This window comes from Marmota marmota, unplaced genomic scaffold (assembly GCF_001458135.2).
Source record: "Marmota marmota marmota unplaced genomic scaffold, marMar, whole genome shotgun sequence".
Taxonomy (NCBI): Eukaryota; Metazoa; Chordata; class Mammalia; order Rodentia; family Sciuridae; genus Marmota; species Marmota marmota.
In genome coordinates, this window is record NW_025999982.1 from 5,987,090 (window position 1) to 6,007,272 (window position 20,183).

At 34.9% G+C, this 20,183-nt stretch overlaps 1 protein-coding gene across 3 annotated transcripts in view; it reads left to right on the plus strand.

Moving 5' to 3' along the window:
- Window positions 1-20,183, plus strand: part of Zfand3 (zinc finger AN1-type containing 3) — a 242,989-nt gene that overhangs the window by 26,946 nt on the left and 195,860 nt on the right. For 2 of the 3 annotated variants that reach the window (XM_048805234.1, XM_015487674.2), the window contains exon 2: window positions 2,001-2,041. In XM_048805234.1, coding sequence (XP_048661191.1) covers window positions 2,001-2,041 — 41 coding nt within the window. Of the gene's footprint in view, window positions 1-238; window positions 775-2,000; window positions 2,042-20,183 lie in introns of those variants that run through there. The other variant, XM_048805233.1, reaches the window with a different exon arrangement.

Sequence of the window (20,183 nt, forward strand, 5' to 3'; positions counted from 1 at the left end):
GTTACTTGCTACCATTAACACATCTCTTTATCTGTTTATTCATTTTTATCCATTTATTGATACTTGATTTTCTTCATTGCCCTTCATATATATTAAACAGAATTCTAAAAAAAAATTTCACTTTTTGACATAGCATTTCCTCCGAGAAAGAGAAATAGATTTCCCCCACCCACCCCATCTTGCCACTCTGTGACAGTGACGGTTAGATTTTGGATTTCATTATGTTGGAAAACAATTATAGTCATCAGGAAATACTTCCTGAAGGAGACTTTCTATAATTATAAAATTTAGTACATAGGCAAGAAGAAAGTTGACTTTCTGTAAGAAGGTTGACTCTTCTGTAAGAATGGGTCCACTTGGTAAAGTACCAAGAAAGGAAATAGCAAGGAGGTACAACTCTCCTTGAAGGCTCAGTTATTGGGAGTGGAGTTGCTGAGGAGTGAACCTGCAAATAGGTCAGCTTGTTCACCATGGAGGGTTCTAAGAGGTTTTTGGGCCAGCTGTGGTGGTACAACACCTGTAATGCTGACAATTTGGGAGGCTCAGGCAGGAGGGTCACGAGTTCAAGGCTAGACTTAGCAACTTAACAGAGGCTCTAATCAGCTCAGTAAGATCCTTTTTTTTTTTTTTAAAAGATGTGTTTAGAAGAAGGAGCTGTAAGAATGGGTCCACTTGGTAAAGTATCAAGAAAGGAAATAGCAGGGAGATGAACTCAACAGATGAGTCCTTATTGACAACCTGGCTTGTAGTCCCTGGTCTGCTGTGTGGTGTCAGGTGTGTTGTGAATAGACTGGATGGCCTTTGGAGGTAGCTCAAACTCCAGGCCAGATATCCCTCTGCAATTATCCAGCTATATTATGTCGGACAAGATGGTAACCTCTCAGGTTGTATGTTCTTGATTTCTAAGACTCTTCAGCTTAATATAACACCTTGGAGGAGATGGGGGTAACATTCCCTTGTTAAATTATTCATAATGTAGCCAACTGTAAAGTATTTTCTAGTTACAGAAATGGTAATGTGATTAAAAAAAATTTTTTTAGAGCCAGCTGTGGTGGCACATGCCTGTAATCCAGCCTCTTGGGAGACCAAGACAGGAGAATAACAAGTTTGAGGCCAGCCTCAGTAACTTAGTAAGACCCTATTAAAAAAAAAATAAAAAGGGCTGGGGAAGTAGATTAGTGCTAGTGATTCTAGGTTAAATCTCTAGTGCCAAAACAAAACAAAAAATGTGTTTTAGAAGAAACGCAATATGGTAATACTCATCTCTTGGGAAGATTAATAATATAATGTATGTTAAATGCCCATTCAAGGTGGTAGTCAATGAATTGTAGTTAATGTTAAAAGATGAAAGGGCATGAAAAATAATTTGAGAACATCTAAAGAAGAGTTTTAAACTACAGGGTTGTAATGTGACTAGAAACTGAAATTGAATGAGAGAAAAAAGAGATAAAAGTTCAAGTAATATACCAGGTGCGGTACATGCCTTTAGTGAGGTCCTAAGCAACTTAGAGTTTGTCTGGAAAAAAAAAATTAAAAAGGCTGTGGATATACCTCAATGATAACGTGCCTATGGGTTCAACCCCCAGCACCCCCACCCAAAATAAAAAAAGTTCTCATAATGTTACAGAAATCAAATGAGTATGAATAGAGGGTAGGTGGGACACATTGAATCCTGTGCTATCTTTTGGGCATATTATATTATTTCCAAAGTTATTGCTGCCCGAGCTGTTAGTTACAGCAAATGAAGCATTGGTTAACTCACAGGTAAAAAACGAAAACCATATGGTATATTTACTTTTTGTTGTTTTGTTTGTTTGGTTTTTTTGCGGGGAGGGGTGGCTAGTCAGGAACTTGTTACTCATTTATTAGTTTCCTGTCTGGCCAGGAAATTCAGGAAATTCTTTGCCTACATTTCAAACATCTTATGTTTTAATTAGATTGATACAGAATTTTTAGCTCTTCTTTCTTTCTTTTCTTTTTTTTTTTTTTTTTTGCCCCAGGTCCAGCAAGACTATGAATCTCTGTTCCAAATGCTTTGCTGGTAAGTGCAGAAAAGGGTTTTTAAAATTTATTTTTATTTTTCTTCTTTTGGCAAATATTTTTAAGACTATCTAAATCATTTGGCGCTCTTCGTATTTATGCATGGGAGTTTGTTTTCTAAACTTGTGTGTAAAAGCAGTTTTTCCCCATCAAGGAGGTTCATATATTTGCCTAGGACTGTTGAAATAGTCTTTCCTGAGTGAAATGGAATTTCATGTTACTTGAACCAAACTTTCCTGTGTTTATTGTTGGTGTACAGTGGAATTATAAAAATGTGTGTGTTTTAGGCAGATAATATATATTCATCTCTGATCTTGATTTGAATGATTAATGGTGAATGTTGCTTTATCAATGAGAATACAAGAGGAAGAATATTTTCGAGTTGGAGTCAGAGAATCATGCTGAGTTAGCCCCTTCTAAAATCAAATCCCTCATTGAAATCACCTTTGGTAAGTCAATCTTATTGGACCTTAGTTTCATCATTTGTAGAATGAGAGACTGGAGCTTGATTTTTGCTGGGGACCTTTTCTAGCCCCCCCAAAACTGATTGATTGATTCCTTTAATTATGATCCTCTTCTAGTGTTTTTTTTTTTTAAAGAACTTTTTATCTAGTGATTTTATATAAAATAGTCAAATTTTTACTAATTATTTTTAACTTTCCTTCTTTATTCATTTTGTCAAAGGTAAGCAAAATTAGACACTAAAATGGTAAAGATAGATTTTAATCAGCGACACACTGTTGTAATAGAGAAGAATCTAACATGAACTGAACTGAATTTCAATTTGCACAGAAGTGATAGGCCTTCTAAAGGGAGAATGAGAGTAGGGAGGAGATGAATTGAGCGTTGGTAGACTCAGAGAAGTGAAAAAATTGCAAAGAGTTGGTAAAATATGCTGGTCATGCCATTTGTGTCTATTAGCTGTTAGGTAGATATCAAAGTTAAGATATTGTTTTCCTATAGAGACTGGGAGATAAAGAAACCTTATCCTTTTTAAAATAGTAGCTTTCAGGCCATTGAGAAAGACACTTCAGTTTTGTAGGAGGAGAAACATGTATCTCAGACTGACAGAGGAAGGATTCATAGTTGTAAACCCCTTTCAGTTAAAGCTCTAAGAAGGACCTGTCTTCAAGTTTTGACTAGAACAAACAGTAAATTCTTTTGGCAACCTTGAGCTTACAAAGGGGTAGACATGTTAAGGGAGGCCTAGAGTCATCCTAAGGATGCAACTTTTGGCTGTTAGTATGTTAGTGCTTACTAAAGTCTTTTAATGTAGGGGCAAGGGTGGATGAATTCATTTGTATTTGAATCTTTATTTAGTTTTTATAGGTCCAGACTGAAGCCTAGTTGAGGAGGACTCAGAGTAGTTTAACAAAAAAGAGAAACAGTTTTCATATTCTCTTGATTATGTTCTTTGAGCAAAGAAATAATCATAAGAATTTTTTGACCTTTTGTGCCTAGCTAGGGGATAGGTAGAAAGAAGTTGGGAGGGTTGGGGAAGCTAGCAATTTTATTTGTTCAGTTTGGAATTTGTCAAATATTTTTTTTTCTTTTCTTTTTTTTTTTTTTAAAGTAACATTGGTAAGTTTTGGATTTTATCAAAGCACTACAGGTCAGAAGAAATGCTTCCTCACTGATAAGAGTTTAACTTTACAGTAAGTATGAAAGTAACAGTCAAAATGTATAGTAGATTGTATCTTCATAAAGAGATCTCTAATATAATTTAGTAAACCTTAACTTTGGGAGAAGGCTAGCTAGGCATCTTTGAAGAAGGTGTCTCACATCTTTTTTCTTTATTTCTTTACTCCTTCTCCCCCCAACAGCAATTACAAGGAATGACTGGGAATATCCTGTTTGCTGAAGCATCATTTTTTGTTCTTTTTGAAATTTAAAAGAAAAGAGATGAAATTTTAAAAATACATCTGTGGATGTTGTCTTATCGTACAGATAGCAAGAGTGTAGTGAATGCATTATTGTAGAAAATAATGAGATGTGGGCAAGACAACAAGAAGATCGCTTTGGCCAAAGCCGCTGTGATCTTAAATGCTTTTAAAAAAGTATATTATAAAATGTGCAGTATATTTTAAAAGATGGAAAATCCCTTTAAAAATGGCTTTTTAATACTAGTCAATATGCCAATTAAACAACTTTTTCAAGACTTCTTTTCAAAATAAGTCTGTATGGTGAAAAATGAGTTTATTATCATGTTTACATAAAGTTGAGTGAAATGAGAAGAAGCTACATGTCTAAAGTTTTGTTGATAGAAAGTTGTGGGTTAAGATCTGGGTGTTAGTGTATGATCAGCTGATCACTGTTATATGAGATATGCTGCCAAATAATGGACACATGTCTCCCATTGACCATCTTCACTTTGATATTTTTCTATTTTCTTTATAAAAGATTCCTGGGCTTGTGTGAGTTTAGAAGAAGGGAGTAAGGAAAGTGAAATTAGTATACAGAGAACTAGACTTCCTTAAAAAAAAATCCACTGCAAATTTTATATCAAATAATAGTGTTTTCTTAATATTGCTAGAATGAGATGTGACTGTGTTAGACATTTTTATACATGTAGAAGAGTTCAACCAGGATAAAGTTGCTAAAGGGTCACAGCTCAACTAAAATTCCTCTCTTTGAAATGAGAGGGTATTATTTTTACTTTCATTGTTTGACGTACTTAACTTGAACCCTGGTGTGGCCCCTGTTAACATTTATTTATTTATTTTTTTAAATATTTATTTATTTAGTTTTTGGCAGACACAACATCTTTGTTTGTATGTGGTGCTGAGGATCGAACCTGGGCCGCACACATGCCAGGCGAGCACGCTACCGCTTGAGCCACATCCCCAGCCCCCCTGTTAACATTTAAAGGATAAAATCATTTAAAGTTAGTTTGATCATAAATGCATAGTATTCCTGTTTCTTAAAGTTCCCTCAACTCTAGACTTTTTCAAGATTTTCTATGCCAGGATCTCTAGGATTTTAAAGGCAGTATTCTTGGTGAACACTAGGGAAGAGCGTTATGATTTGAGGAAAATAGATTTAAAATGCTCTGTATTCTTTTTTTTTTTTTTTTCCCTGATACTGTTAGTCTTTTACAAAAAGATGGGGAGAGGAGGGAAAGAGAAGAGTTAATTTTACCATATTATTTTTTTCCCAATTTCTTTAGGAATTCCTGTTTGCTATTTTTCAAACTTCCTCATTGTCCCCTTTTTGCATGTTCTGTATTTTCCTTCCTTATATGACAATGTTTTTGCAACATTAGTTTAGAAATGTGGGTATATCTCTCTCAAGGTTAAGATGATTGTATGAGGAGAAAGCAGAAACACCTGCAATTTCGGTAAGGTCTCATACCTTTAAGTTGATATATTATTCTTCCTAGCTGAGAGTGTTAATTATTTTTATATTATTAGTAAAGAAAAGATTTACTTAACAGATTTACAGTTTATTTGATGAATACAGTATATTTGATGGAATTTTTGAAAATGGTAGCATTTATTTATTTTTATTTTTATTTTTTTTCTAAAGAGAGAGTGAGAGAGGGAGAGAGAGAGAGAGAAAGAATTTTAATATTTTTATTTTTTTAGTTATCGGCGGACACAACATCTTTGTTTGTATGTGGTGCTGAGGATCGAACCCGGGCCGCACGCACGCCAGGCGAGCGCGCTACCACTTGAGCCACATCCCAGCCCCAAAATGGTAGCATTTAAACATTCTTCAATGTGTTATCAGTTGATCTTACCACAGATCTTTCTGATTATTAAAGCTAGCCTGAGGTTCTGTTTTGGCCTAGTTTTGGCTTTTCTGTTCCTTGATTCTACTTGTCATACTATCCTTTTTTTTCTTTAAGTATTTTTGTGTTGTTTTGTGTATAACATTAAGAATCAGTAAATGTATGCAGTAGAAAGGCAACACAGTGGTATTTATAGTTATGGTGAATACAATTTAATTGTTGAAACTCTACCTTCTGATAACAGTTTTTTAAACTGGGTATTGTCACTCCTTAATGGGTAGAGAAATCAATTTAATGTTTCATGCTTAGCAGCTCAAAAAGTTGAATAGCAAATATCAGTGCATTGCAAAGAGTAAGGGAATAAATTATTTTAATTGTGAAGCAAATTCACATATATGTAAATGAAAATAGCACATGTAAGGGTTTGTGATGTAAATATGTATGTGTTACTATTATTCAAAAAATTGGAAAACCACTGAATTGTAGAAGGAAGGCTATGGGAAATCTTGGGATCTTGTTTTCTTTGTGGTAAAATAGAGAATATATCCTTTCTAAATTCAGATAAGGGGTTAACCAGTTGATTTCTTGTGATCTTTGTCAGTTCTGCACCCAGAACTAGTTTGAATTTGTATTTCTATGTGAAAGTTCCTGATAGCCTACTTCTGTGTTGCAATACATGTGAAATTCAAGCTTGTCATCTAAAGGGTACTCTTGACTCTTCCACAGGTAGAAACGACAATTTCATAGCATTATTTCCAGTTTGGTAAAAACTTAGTTTGTGAATTTGTCAGTTTTAGTACTAACTAGTCTTTGACATTTCGGGATATTTAGTACCCAGTTCAGAATTATCTCCTAGTACCACCCCAAAGCCCAGTAATCAGTAAAGCAGTGGTTTTCACTGAATGGCTTGACTGACCTTCTGAATAAAAGTATTAATGGCCAAACATTAAACAGGATGATTTTAAGTGGGAAAGACTGAAACTTTTTAAGAACTAACTGAAGTAATTCCTGCAGAAATATGGTGTTATCTCTACTGGCTACCTAGCCTTAGAGATGCTTATTATAGGGGACAGAAGAGCATAGTGACTAAAAGTAGCTATAATCTTATATTTCAGGAGTGTGAGCCTAAAGATATATCCCAAGGAAGGAAAGATTCTTTGAGTAGCGCTTATGACAGATGCTTATCATATGACAGTTAGTATATGATTAATGTACAAAGTGTTACCACTTTGGACTTCTGTATGTGCTTAATTTTAAACAATTTTCATAATTTATTTAAAAAGCTTATACTAACATTGATAGATTAAGACAAAAGTACTTTATTAAAAAACCAAAGCAGGCCATTTCTTTTATGGGTTCCTTTAAAAAGAAATGCTTTTATACATCACTGTTGATTTTACTGTAAAGTATATGGTTAGAAGAACTAAGGTCTAAGAGGTCTATTATCAGTTAGTTGATTGATTAAAACTGCAGATAAAGGCTGGGATTGTAGTTCAGTGGTAGAGCACTTGCTTAACACGTGTGAGGCACTGGGTTTGATCCTCAGCACCACATAAAAATAAATAAATAAACAAATAAAGATATTGTGTCCATTTACAACTAAAAATCCTATGTATCCATTAAAAATACAGATAAAACATCTCTTAAGTTGTAAGCTAATAGTGAAGTATAATTTTCTGAAAATTAGTTTTAGTATAACTTCATATGTATATTTTTTTCAGTGGGAAGATAAATAATCTTTGTGTCTCATTACTTATAAAACATTCTACAGTAAAAAAAAAACACTACATGTCATAAGAAAGCGTATTCTAGTATGACTCTAGAATCAGTTGGATACTTATTTTTTTTAGAAATCTGTTCTCAGGTACTTATTAAAATGATCAGTCTTAGACGCAAGATTCTGATATTTAACTTTGGAGAAACTGTTGCTAGAATTCACTTATTTTGTCTACTAGCCTTTGCTAACTGGGGCAGAACTATAAGTTCTGTGTAGTTATTTTCATTTTCACTTATTATTTTTTAATATTGTCACATAATTACTGTTTTAAATTAAAATTGGACTTTGGGGGAAGGCTTAAGGGATGACAAAAGTGGTATAAAAAGTGGGGGTTCATTTTTCCTATTGCTACATACTTTGTATACAGTCTAGAAATTACCAAGTTTGTTTGTTGCTCTCAAATTTTCTCTCTAAAAGAGACTATTGCAAAGAGGGTTCCATAATTTATGCTCTTAACATATCATTAGTTTAGAGACCCCCCCCCCCCTTAAAAAATAACATAGGGACGTGAATTAAATGCTGATTAAGAAGATGGCAAAGCAGTATGTATAGCATCATGTATTTTTTTTTTGTTTCTGTTTTTCCTTCAGTACTGGGGATTGAACTTGAGTGCTCTACCACTGACTACACCCCAGCACCTTTGATTTTTTATTTTGAGACAGGGTTTTGCTGTCGCTGAGACTAACCTTAATCTTGTGATCTTCCTAGCCTCAGCCTCCCGAATCGAATAGCTGAGATTATAGGTGTGTGTGACACCGCGCATGTCTAGCACCACGTTTTTATTAGACTACATATAGTGTGTGTGTGTGTGTGTGTGTGTGTGTGTGTGTTATATATAGAGAGTGAGCATGCATGCATGTGCATGTACTACAATGATGTAAAGTTGGAAGATACTACAGGAAAAACTTAATTTTGATAGTCTCAGGATAGGAATAATTAAGGAGATGTATATTTTAGTTTTGTCTCTATTTTTAGGCTTAAGGATTATCAATGTTATTGTACAGATTGTAAAATTTTAAAAGGTAAAGTATAGGTGGAGTATTTAAGTTTGACATATTCTTGAAATGGTTAGTTTCTTTCTGGAATAATCAAAATAAAGTTAATGGTAGCTTGGTGCATAGGAAATCAAATGTTGACATCCAAGGTATAAAGTGATAAAGCAGTGCTGGGCATAGGGTGAAATGTAAGTAAACCAAAATGCAAACATTTTCTTCTAATTGGCTTGAGTTTCATAGTAATTTTCAGAAGATGGTAACAGATTCCTGTTTCATAGCATCTAAATTAAAACTTCCTCATGAATATGCAACTCTTAATGCTTGGAGTTATACACTAATCTCTTTTCTGCTTCCATTCCCTGTTATAAGACTGGAGTAGAAGTGCTCTGATACCATCACTTCTGAAAGGGAAGAGTTGTAGGTTACAGCTGAATTTAGAGCATCTACAGTAAGAGAAACAGTTTGAAAAAATGTTAAGCTCCTGTTGTTATGTATGCTTTCTTTGGAAATCGCAAGAACCCTGCACCCATCAGTAATATTACTAAAAAACAAATTACCTACTCCAGTGAGTGAGATTTTGGCAGGATTATGGAATCTATGGACTTGTCAGACTTTTCTGATTTTTCAAAACACTCTTTCCCAAAAGAATGGCAATTGCAGCTCTTCTTATTTATTTGTTTGTTTGTTTGTTATTTGATATTTTGGTATCAGGGATTGAACCCAGGGGTACTTAACCACGAGCCACATCCCTAGACCTTTTAATATTTTATTTAAGACAGGTTCTCTCTAAGTTGCTTAGGGCCTCACCAAGTAACTTCATTATAATGTACTCGAAAATTTTAATCTAGTTCCCTATGGATGGGCATTTAAGTTGTTTTCATACCACAGTTGTGAGCCTTCATTTTCTGTTTTTTAAACAGTTACTTGTATATTTTTAAGATTGCTTTCTGTATTAGAAACCCTGTTGTTTGTCGGGTAGCTTCTCTGCTCTCAAATGAAGACAAGACTGGATCAGGAAGTTTCTAAATGATTAGCAGTGAGGGACTTCAGTAGCCCTTTCTGCTATTTTACTAAAAAGCATTCTTAAATTATATGGCTAATTATTGTGCTAGTCAAAATAAATGAAGCACCATGTTGAAGATTATGATGTTATAGAAATTATGTCAGAAATAATTGTAGAATTTCTAATGGCAGACAAAATGCTTTTAGGCCTAAGTAGAAAAATTGTGACCAGGTGTCAGAATATTATAGGAAAAGTAGAAGAAGTTTAGTAGTTACTATTTTGTTTTGTTTTTTGGTACTGGGGATTGAATCCAGGGGTACTTTTCCACTGAGGGTACATCCCCAGTCCTTTTTATTTGTTAATTTGAGAAGGATGGTCTCTCAGTTGCAAAGACTGGCCTGGAATTTGCAATTTTCCTGCCACCTCAGGATGACAGGTATGTGCCAGCACATATGGTTTACTTACTTAGTTTTATTCCTTCTTTTTTCTTTTTTTTCCGTACTTTGACTCAAACCCAGGACCTCACACGTGCCAATAGTTACTGAGTCTTTGATGACAGTTTGTTCTGTCAGTTGGCTTAATTTCTGCCCATATGATGATCTATAGCTCTGTTCGCCATAGTGATACACAGGATTAATTAACCAATGGGGGCATATTACAGTGTTAGAGGGTCTACTTATAAATATTTGAATGTCTGCTTATATTTATTTTTCTAGTTTTTAAAGTATTTATTGATTTTTATAGTGTACATGATCTTTCTTAGTTTTCTAGTGTTGCCATAACAAATTGCCACATACTTGGTGACTTGAATCAACAGAAGTTTATTCTCTCAGTTTTGAAGGTCAGAAGTCTGAAATCAATCAGTCAGCAGGGTTGGTTTCCTAGAACATCTGAGAGAGAATCTGTTCCGTGTTTTGCCAGTAGTCCTTGGCATTCCTTGGCTTATATATTTATCATTCTAGTCATTGCTTTCATTATCACCTAGCAACCTTCCCTGTGTCTGTCTCTCTGTTCATCTCTGGTCTCTTCTGAGGACAGTTGTCATTGAAGTTTGGGCTTATCCTTATCCTGGATTATCTCATCTAGAAATCCTTAATTACATCTGCAAAAATTCTTTTCCAAATAAAATCACGTTCACAGATTCTGGGTAGACATAGTTTGGAGATGGAGTGCACCATTCAATCTATTGCTCAAATATGTAGCTATTTTTTTGAAAGAAAGAAATATGTAAGAAGCGTGCTTCAGTTTTATCAGAGAAGTTGGAGATTTAATTGTGTGAACAGTTTGAGTTGGGTGTGGTTGGTCTTCTTTTATGTAATTAGAAAATCCTCTGTGATGTGAAAAGCAATATAATAATTAAATGCTAATACTTTTTGTGTTTTGTATTCTCAGTAGACTAATACTACATCAGAATTAGGCTTGACAGGAATATGGACAAATGAATGATAGACTTAGGAAAGCACTGTTAGATTTTTTTGTGTGTATGTTTCTGTGGCTGTCGTTCTACCTAAAATAGAGACTTAGAGTAATTCCTTTCCCCCCTGCATATTGGTATTTTGGTGTATCATGGTTGTACATATTGATTAAATTTGTTGTTACATATTCATACATGCACACAATATAACATCATAATTTGACCAGAATCACTTCCCAGCATTTCCCCTCTCCCTTCCCACCTTCTACCTTCTGGTCCCTTTCCTCTACTGATCTCCCTTTGATTTTTAGGAGATCTACCCCCACCTTTGTTTTCCTTTCTGTCTTTTGCACATGAGAGAAAACATATGACCCTTAATCTTCTGAGTTAAGACTCAGATTTTGTGTAATATGATGGTCTCCAGTTCCATTCATTTTCCTGCATATACCATAATTTCATTTTTCTTTATGACTGAATAAAACTGCATTGTAATATGTACATATATATACACATATACATATATATATTTTTATATATTTAAAATGCATTTTCTTTATCCATTCATCCATTGATGGACACCTACTCTGGTACTATAATTTGGCTATTGTGAATAGTACTGTTATAAACATGGGTATGCATGTATCACTATAGTAAAGATGATTTCAATTCTTTAGGATAAATACTGAGAAGAGGTATACTGGGTCATGTGGTAGTTGCATGCCTAGTCTTTTGAGGAGCCTCCATACTAATTTCCATAGTGGTTGTACTAGTTTATAATCCTACTATCAGTGTAAAAGTGTTCCTTTTTCTCCACATCCTCTCCAGCATTTATTATTGTTTGTATTCTTGGATGACTGCCAATTTTAATGGTGTGAGATGAAATCTCATCGTAGTTTTGATTTGTATTTCCCTAATTGCCAATGATGTTGTACACTTTTTCATATATTTGTTGGCATTTGTATTTCTTCTTCAGATAGGTGTCTGTATAATTCTTTTCCCATTTATTAATTGGGTTAATTGATTTTTTTTTAACAAATTCTCGATATTAACCCTTTGTCAGAAGAGTAGTAGCAAAGATTTTCTCCCATTCTATAGGTTCTTTCCTCACATTCCTAATTTTTTCCTTTGCTGTGCAGAAACTTTTAAATTTGATAGCATCCCATTTATTAAGTCTTGGCATTATTTCCTGAGCACTAGGAATCCTCTTGAGAAAGTTGTTGCCTGCACAACAACCCTACCCAAGGGTCAACACCTATGCTAGGTGTTGCATAGTTTCTGTTCTAATTCCTGGGTCAGGCCTTTGATCCATTTTGAATTGATTGTTGCACAAATTGAGAGATAAGAGTGTAGTTTCATTCTTGTACGTGTGGATAACCAGTTTTCCTAGCACCATTTATTAAAAAGGTTTGGATTTTCCCTCATGTATGTTTTTGGCTCCTTTTTCAAGGATCAGGTGACACCATCTGTGTGGGTTTGTCTCTGTTTCTTCTGTTCTGTAACATTGGTCTGTGTGTCTGTTTTTATATCAGTATCATGCAGTTTCTGTTACTACAGCTCTGTAATATAATTTGAAGTCAGGTATTGTGATGCCTTCTGCATTGCTTTTTTGGCTTAGAATTGCATTGGCTATTTTGGGTCTTTTATTCTTCCAAATTAATTTTAGGACTGTTTTTTCTAAAGTTCTTTGAAGAGTGTCATTGGTATTTTGATGGGAATTACATTGAATCTGTATATTGCTTTTTTGTAGCATGATCATTTTAATAGTATTGATTCTGCTTTCCATGAAATTGGAAGGTCTTTGCATCTTCTGAGGTCTTCCTCAATTTCTTTCTTCAATGTTCTATTGTTTTCATTGTAGAGTTCTTTCATGTTCTTGCTTAGATTTATTCCTAGATTTTCTTTGAGCCTATTGTGAATGGAATTGTTTTCTGATTTCTTTCTCAGCAGACACGTTGTTAGTATATAAAAACTATTTTTTTAAATGTTGGTTTTGTAACCTGCTACTTTGCCACATTTGTTTATTATCTTTAGCAGTGTTTTGGGGGAGGTTTTTGTTTTGGAATCTTCTAGGTATAGAATTATATGATCTTCAAACAGTGATAATCTGACTTCTTTCTTTCCTATTTTTGTCCCTTTTATTTCCTTCTCTTGTCAATTGCTCTGCTAGAATTTCTAGCACTGTATTAAATAGGAGTGGGGCACATGGACATCCTTGTCTTGTCCCAGATTTAAAAGGAAATGGCTTTTTGTTTTTTCCCCCATTTACTGTGAGGTTGGCTTTGCTTTTTTCATATATAGTCTTTATGATGTTGAGGTAGGTTCCTTTTAATCCCTATTTTTTCCAGTGTTTTTATTTTGAATGGGTGCTGAATTTTGTCAAAGACCTTATTTGCATCTATTGAGATTACTAAGTGATTTTTGTCCTTAATTCTGTTAAAGTGATGAATTACATTTATTGATTTGTGTATATTAAGCCATTTCTGCCTCTCTGGAATAAAACCAACTTCAATGTGGTGTACAGCCTTCTTAATATGTTGTTGAACACAATTTGCTAATATTTTCTTAAGTATACGTTTATTTGAGTTCATCAGGGATATTGGTCAATAGTTTTCTTGATGTGTCCTTATCTGGTTTTGGTATGAGTGTGATACTGGCTTTATAAATGAATTTGGAAGCGTTCCCTCCGTATTTCAGGGAATAATTTGAATAATTATTGGCATTAGTTCTTCTTTAAAGGCTTGGTCAGATTCAGCTGAGCATCCATCTGGTCCTGTATTTTCCTTTTTTGGAAAGCTTTTTATTATTGTTTCTCTATCATTACAAGTTATTGGTTCGTTTAGATTTTCTGTGCCTCTTGATTCAGTTTTGGCAGATGATGTTTGTCTAGAAATGTGTTCTTCTTGGTTTTCCATTTTATTGGAGCATACATTTTCAAAATACTCTCTACTAATCTGCTGGATTTCTGAAATGTCTGTTATTTCTCCTTTTTCATCTCTAATTTCATTAATTTGTGATTTTCTCCCTTTTGGTTAGTTTGGCTATGGGCTTATCAATCTTATTTATCTTTTTAAAGAACCAACTGTGTTTCATCAAGCCTTGAATTGTTTTTTATTCTGAAGTTCATTGATTTCAGCTGTAATCTTAATTATTCCCTTCCTTCTGGAGGTTTTGGAATTGATGTGTTCTTCTTTTTCAAGGGCCTTTAGCTTGTTTATTTGGAATTTTTTTGGATTTTCTTATGTAGGCACTCATACCTATAAACTTCCTCTTAGAACTGCCTTCAATCTGTCCCAGAGGTTCTGGTATATTATATCATTATTCTCATTTGAGTCTTAATATTATTTTTAAATTTCTCTTTTGATTTATTTTATCACACATTCATCACTCAAAGGAATATTATTGAATCTCCATTTATTTATATAGGTTCTGTAGGGTTTATTCATGTTAATTTCTAATTTCATTCCACTGTGATCTGATAAGATGCAAGGAATTATATCAGTTATTTTGTATTTGCTAAGTGTTGCATTGCAGCCTAAAATATGGTCTGTTTTGGAGAAGGTTCCATGAATCACTGAGAAGAAAGTGTATTCAGGTGTTGTTGAATGAAGTATTATATAGATGTCTGATAGGTCCATTTGATTTATAATATTTTTCAGGTCCGAAGAGTCTTTAGTGAGTTTATGTCTGGATGACCTAATGGTGAGAGAGGTCTGTTGAAATTGTCCAGTATTATTGTACTGGGGCCTGTGTGAGGCTTAATTTTGAATAGTATCTCTTTTATGTAATTAGGTACACCCACATTTGGAGCATAAATATTTATTACTATTATGTCTTCTTGTTGGATTGTTCCCTTTTCCAATATGAAGTGATCTTGTTTGTCTCTTATGATTAATTTTGGTATAAAACCTGCTTGTCAGATATAAGAGTAGCTACTCCTGCTTAATTTCTGGCTCCTTTCTCATGGTATATCAATTTCTATCCATTCCCTTTAAGCCTGTCTGTGACTGCAAGGTGTGTCTCTTACAAACAACATATAATTGGATTTTGGTTTTTAAACCATTCTGCCAGCCTGTGTCTTTTAATTGGAGAGTCGAGGCCATTTGCATTCAATGTTATTATAGAGATGTTTATTCTTGCCATTTTGATTTATTTCTCATGTTAAATTTGGTCATGTTTCTCATTTGCTTAACTACTTTTCAAATGAGATTTGTTCTTTTTGTGTGCTCTGAGCCCCCCCCCCCCATTTTCTTCTGCGTGCAATATTTAAGTTTTGAGGTGCCAGTTTAGTACCCAGGAATAGTTTCTGCTTATTTGGGAAGGTTTTTATTTCATTTTTAATTTTGAATTTGATAATTCAAAATTAAGCTTTGCTTAATATAGCATTCTTGGTTGACAGTAATTTTTTTTCCTAGGACTTGGAACACATCATTCCAAGCCCTTCTGGCTTGTAGAGTTTGTGCTGAGAAATCAGAAGTGATTCTGATCAGCTTGCCTCTAATGTGACCTGGTGGTTTTCTCTTCTGTACGTTAGGCATTTTAATTATAATGTGTTGTGGGAAGGTTCTTTTTTTAATCTGGTCTACTTTGGATTTCTGAATGATACTGTCTCTGGATGTCCATCTCATTCATGTTGCGATTTGGAGTGGCCTAAGTCTGAAGCTGATTCAGGTAATTCTCAGCTTTTCTTCTCTACAGTATGAGATAGAGTGGGATGTGAAGTATTGTCATTTGGAGTTTTGTCTTCACAGATCAGACTGATGTACTCCCAGGATGGGGATGCTGCAGAGTTTTATGAGTGGAATTCCAGCAGGTGGGGCTTAGATCTGATCAGGCCTTGGGTCTTTACTAGGTGGTTTCTGCTCTGGAGAGATTAGATCAACACATCCTAGGTCTTGGCAGTTGCTGATCTTTGCTGGGAGCCTTTGAAAGCTTTAGATCTCTGGAGCCTTGGAAGGATTCTACTCATAGAGCAGGGGAGACAATCCTTCTGATGCCCATAAACACAGTCTTTCCACCGTCCCAGGCTTAGTCCCTGAGTGTATTCACAACCTCATCTTCAGATTCTCGACCTGCTTCATCTGGTCAAGTCAGCTGATAAACTCAAGGGGGAAGTGAGTTGGGCTTCCCTTTTGCTTTTCTGACTTGAATCTCCTTGGGTAAAATATTCTTTGTGCATGTTTTACTCCTGTTCCGCTAGGTACACCCTACAGTATGTGGAAGGTGCTTGACCCAGGACATTGTAACCATGTTTGTTCAAACCTTCAACTCTAAGCTGCAGCTGTAGTGTGGCCATCTCAAGGTGGCTCCTACCTCAGCTCTTCATGGCCAGTTGGGAAACCTGGGAAAATTTTGAGCACCTTGCACAGTGCAGTCTCTGGATCAGCTAAGGGCAAGCTGCTTTTCTGACCTCAGGTTTTCTGTACTAAATCTGTCCATTGCGTTTCTCTCTGTGTTTCCCCTCCGCCTATGTTGAACCAGCGCTGCTGCGGCTCCTGAATTGGCTCCAATGTAGTCTTTCTTTGTTGAATGAACCCAAATTTCTGAGTCTTTAAGATACCTTGAGTATTGAGTTTTAGTGAAATCTCTCTTTAACCTGCCTTGCAGAGAAGCCGCACTCCTGCTGCTTGAATCCTGAGCCATGAAGCAACTAGGAATGCAGGCTTCCTTTAGCCTGCCACCTTGAGTCCTCCTTTAGAGTAATTCTTGTTCTTGTTGTTTCCTTTGTGTGTGAACATTTTGGACACTTTACCTGATTATAACCCTCTTCAATTTAAATTTTTATCCATAAAAGGAATGATGAATAAAAGATAAAATATTATTTTCAGGCTCTGATCTGAATAAAATGATCTTTACCTGTACAATATTTTATATCATTTAAAAGTCTCATGCCTAGTTATTTTTGTACAGTGTTTAGTAGATCTAATTATATATTAAAAATCTTAACTATTGTCAAAAGTTTATTTTAAATATCTTAGTTTTCTTTTAGAGTAAATTTTAGATTCAGAGGAGAAAAAATACCTTAAGTCTGCAGTGGTGGTACACACAATGAAATCCCAGCTATTTGTAAGGTGGAAGCAAATATTATAAGCTTGAAGTACTCTTGGATAGCTTAGACATTGTCTCAAAATGAAATAGAGTACAAGTAAATAAGTGGGGAGGGGGTCAGGCTGGATGTAGTTCAGTAGTTGACTTGCCTCACATACTTGAGCCCCAGGTTCAATCCAGTATGGGAGGAAAACCAAAAACAACCTTAAGAGTTCAGATTTGAAAAAAATAAGACTTGTGGTTTCGGGAAAATGAAAAATGGTACATAATCAAAAAGTATCAAGGTTGATACTTAGAACAAAAATTATTATATGTGAAGCCTGATATGATGATACACTACTGTAATCTTAGTGACTTGGGAGGCTTAGGTTGAAGGATTGAAAGTTCAAAGCCAGCCTCAGCAACTTAGCAAGATCCTGTCTCAAAGTTAAAAGTGACGAAGAGCTGGGAATGTGGCTCAGTGCTTACGTGCTCTGAGTTCAATCCTTGGTATCAAAAAAAATGAATTATTATATGTGAAAAAGGTGAAGGAAGGGTATGGACAATTACATTTTTGTCTTTCAATAGGCAATGAAATTCTGAAATGAAATAATTGCAATAGTAACTAAGATTGCCATAGGCTATTTATCTTATGATGTCCTTTTATACAGTATCATCTCATTTGATCCACAGAATGCTAATGATTTTAAATCTTCATTTTACATATAAGCAAACTGCAGCTGAAATGGATTGTCACATTCCAAAATTAAATGAATTTTAAGGTGAAGAACTGAGATTGACTTTAGATGTTTAGTCTCCAGTGCTAATCTTCTCTACTCTCTGATGTTACCGGGAATGAAGATAGTAGATTTAGAGGGAATATATTGTAAAAACTCAGATGTAGATTTACATGGGATTGTAATATGAAGATTCAGTAATATCTTTTTTTTTTTTTTTTTTTTGCATTTGTATGTAGATTAGGAGTACAGGCTTTTCCTGAGCTTTTTTCTTTTGGTTCAGATACAGTTTGTCTCTATACCTCATGGGAAAATCAAGGGAGAAACAGTGCTAGAAGGTATGCATGTGTGATGCCAGTGTTTTTGTCTAACACATTTTCTCTTTTGGTGGTGAAATTTTAATTTGTTAACATCTTTCTTGTTGTTCATATAACTTTTAGCTCATTAACCTTGCTCTCTGCACTGCTTATGAAGAACCATTTCTTATTTAGTTTTCTGTGTTTAACTTCTCAGAAGATTAAAAAAAAAGAATTTAGAAGTATGATTTAATTGTAGGTCTGTGTATTTTCAGTGGGAAGGCAAAGATGAGTTTTCATATTTAGATAGTACAACCTGTGGATTTCATTTGTTAAACCTTCTTGTTGGTATTTCCATTCTCGCATACATATGTGCATAATAGTGTTGAAAAAAACTCTTGTACCCTTATTTAGCAATTTGGTTGAGTTATGGAAAAGCCTGTCCTCTGCATCGGGTATTTGCTCATTTAGAAACCTTGTATAGTTTATAGAGACACTAGTGATTTGTTCCCCAGACTCCCTGTGGATTTTGTTCCAAATTACAATCTAATTCCACCATCCAGTTCCATACTCCTGAACTGTTAATTTGTACATTTCGATTCAGTTTGTTTCATTGTGTTTTTTGTAATCCAAACTGAATGTAATGAGCTATGTGCTTCAGGGACCTGGCTTTGTCTTGCCAATTAGAACAGAGTGGTTACTGAGAAAGAATATGTTTTAAATAAAACATGGCACTTCTGAGTGGGACTGATACTCATTTGGGAATAAGAAGATAGGGTTTTAACTCTTTTACTTACAAACAAGATCCCTTATGAAAGATTAGCACCTTTTGGAAGAAAGAATAGTAAAGGTTACCTTCACAAAATGATTTTCTAAATTCCTTTGTGTGACTAAATTTTAAAAGTTGTCTTTTTTTTTTTTTAATCTATTTTTTTTCCTTCATGATCATTTGAGATATGTGTTAGCAAAATTCTCCAAATTTAACCAGTGGCTGCTGCATTTTTTTGAGTTTTGAGCTGTTCATGTTTAGGAAGTCCATGTTAGACTCTGATTTTCTAATATGGAAAGCCAAATTTTCAACATAATAGGGACACTTCCTCCCCAAAGAGTCTTGGAAATCATGAAGAAAAATGTAAAGTTTTGTAATCTTATGTGAATGTTGTTTTGTTTTAAGGTGATAATAATATTTTAGCCACCAATGGCTTAAGACTGTTTTGAAGTTTAGCTGCACTTTTCACTCAAATACAGGTGTTTCTGATTAGACCTCCATAGACTAATTGTTTATTAGTTAGCTCCATAAATTGATTCTGGTATTGTATTTCCATCTACTGTTAAAAATATTGTAATTCTGTTTTTATTTGATATGTCAAGTAATTGACACAAGGAAAGCATAGAATATGCTTTCTATTTTTCATACCACTTACTTTGAAGAAAAAATAGGATTGAATGTAAAGCTTTGAAATAAAGACATCAAGCCAGGCAAGGTGGCACATGTCTGTAATCACAGTGGCTCAGGAGGCAGAGGCAGTAGGATCGCAAGTTCAAAGCCAGCCTCAGCAAAAGTGAGGTGCTCAGCTACTCAGTGAAATCTGTCTCTAATTTAATATATAAAGAATGTGCGCGCGCGTGCGCGCGCGCACACACACACACACACACACACACACGGGTGGGGAGGGAACACAAATGAGAACAAACTTTGTGTCCTTCCCTTAGGCCCAGTGTGTCTTCATTAAAAGTCAAAACTTGTAAATGTGATGACTGAGGTATTATGTTTTAGAGATGTTGCCTCTTATAGTTTGGATAGCAGTTTAGGAGCTTAGATAAGGACAGTCTGGTTACTTTTTTGGCTGGGGATGTTTACTGGAATGTCTAGCCTGGTACTGCCTCAGTAGTTGGTAGGAAAGAATCAGGTTTAATCAAAGGTGACCCTGAAGAAGATGGAGGGGTTAGCTCCTCAAAGCTTCATCTTAGGGGATCAAAGAGCCTTTTTTTTTAAAGTGGGGGGAGTACACTGGTGATGATTGAATCCAGAAGCACTTTCCCCACTGAATTACATCTCCAGTCCTTTTTATTTATTTATTTTTTTTTAGTTGTTGATGGACATCATACCTTTATTTCATTTTTATGTGGTACCGGGATCGAACCCAGTGCCTCATGCATGCTTGGC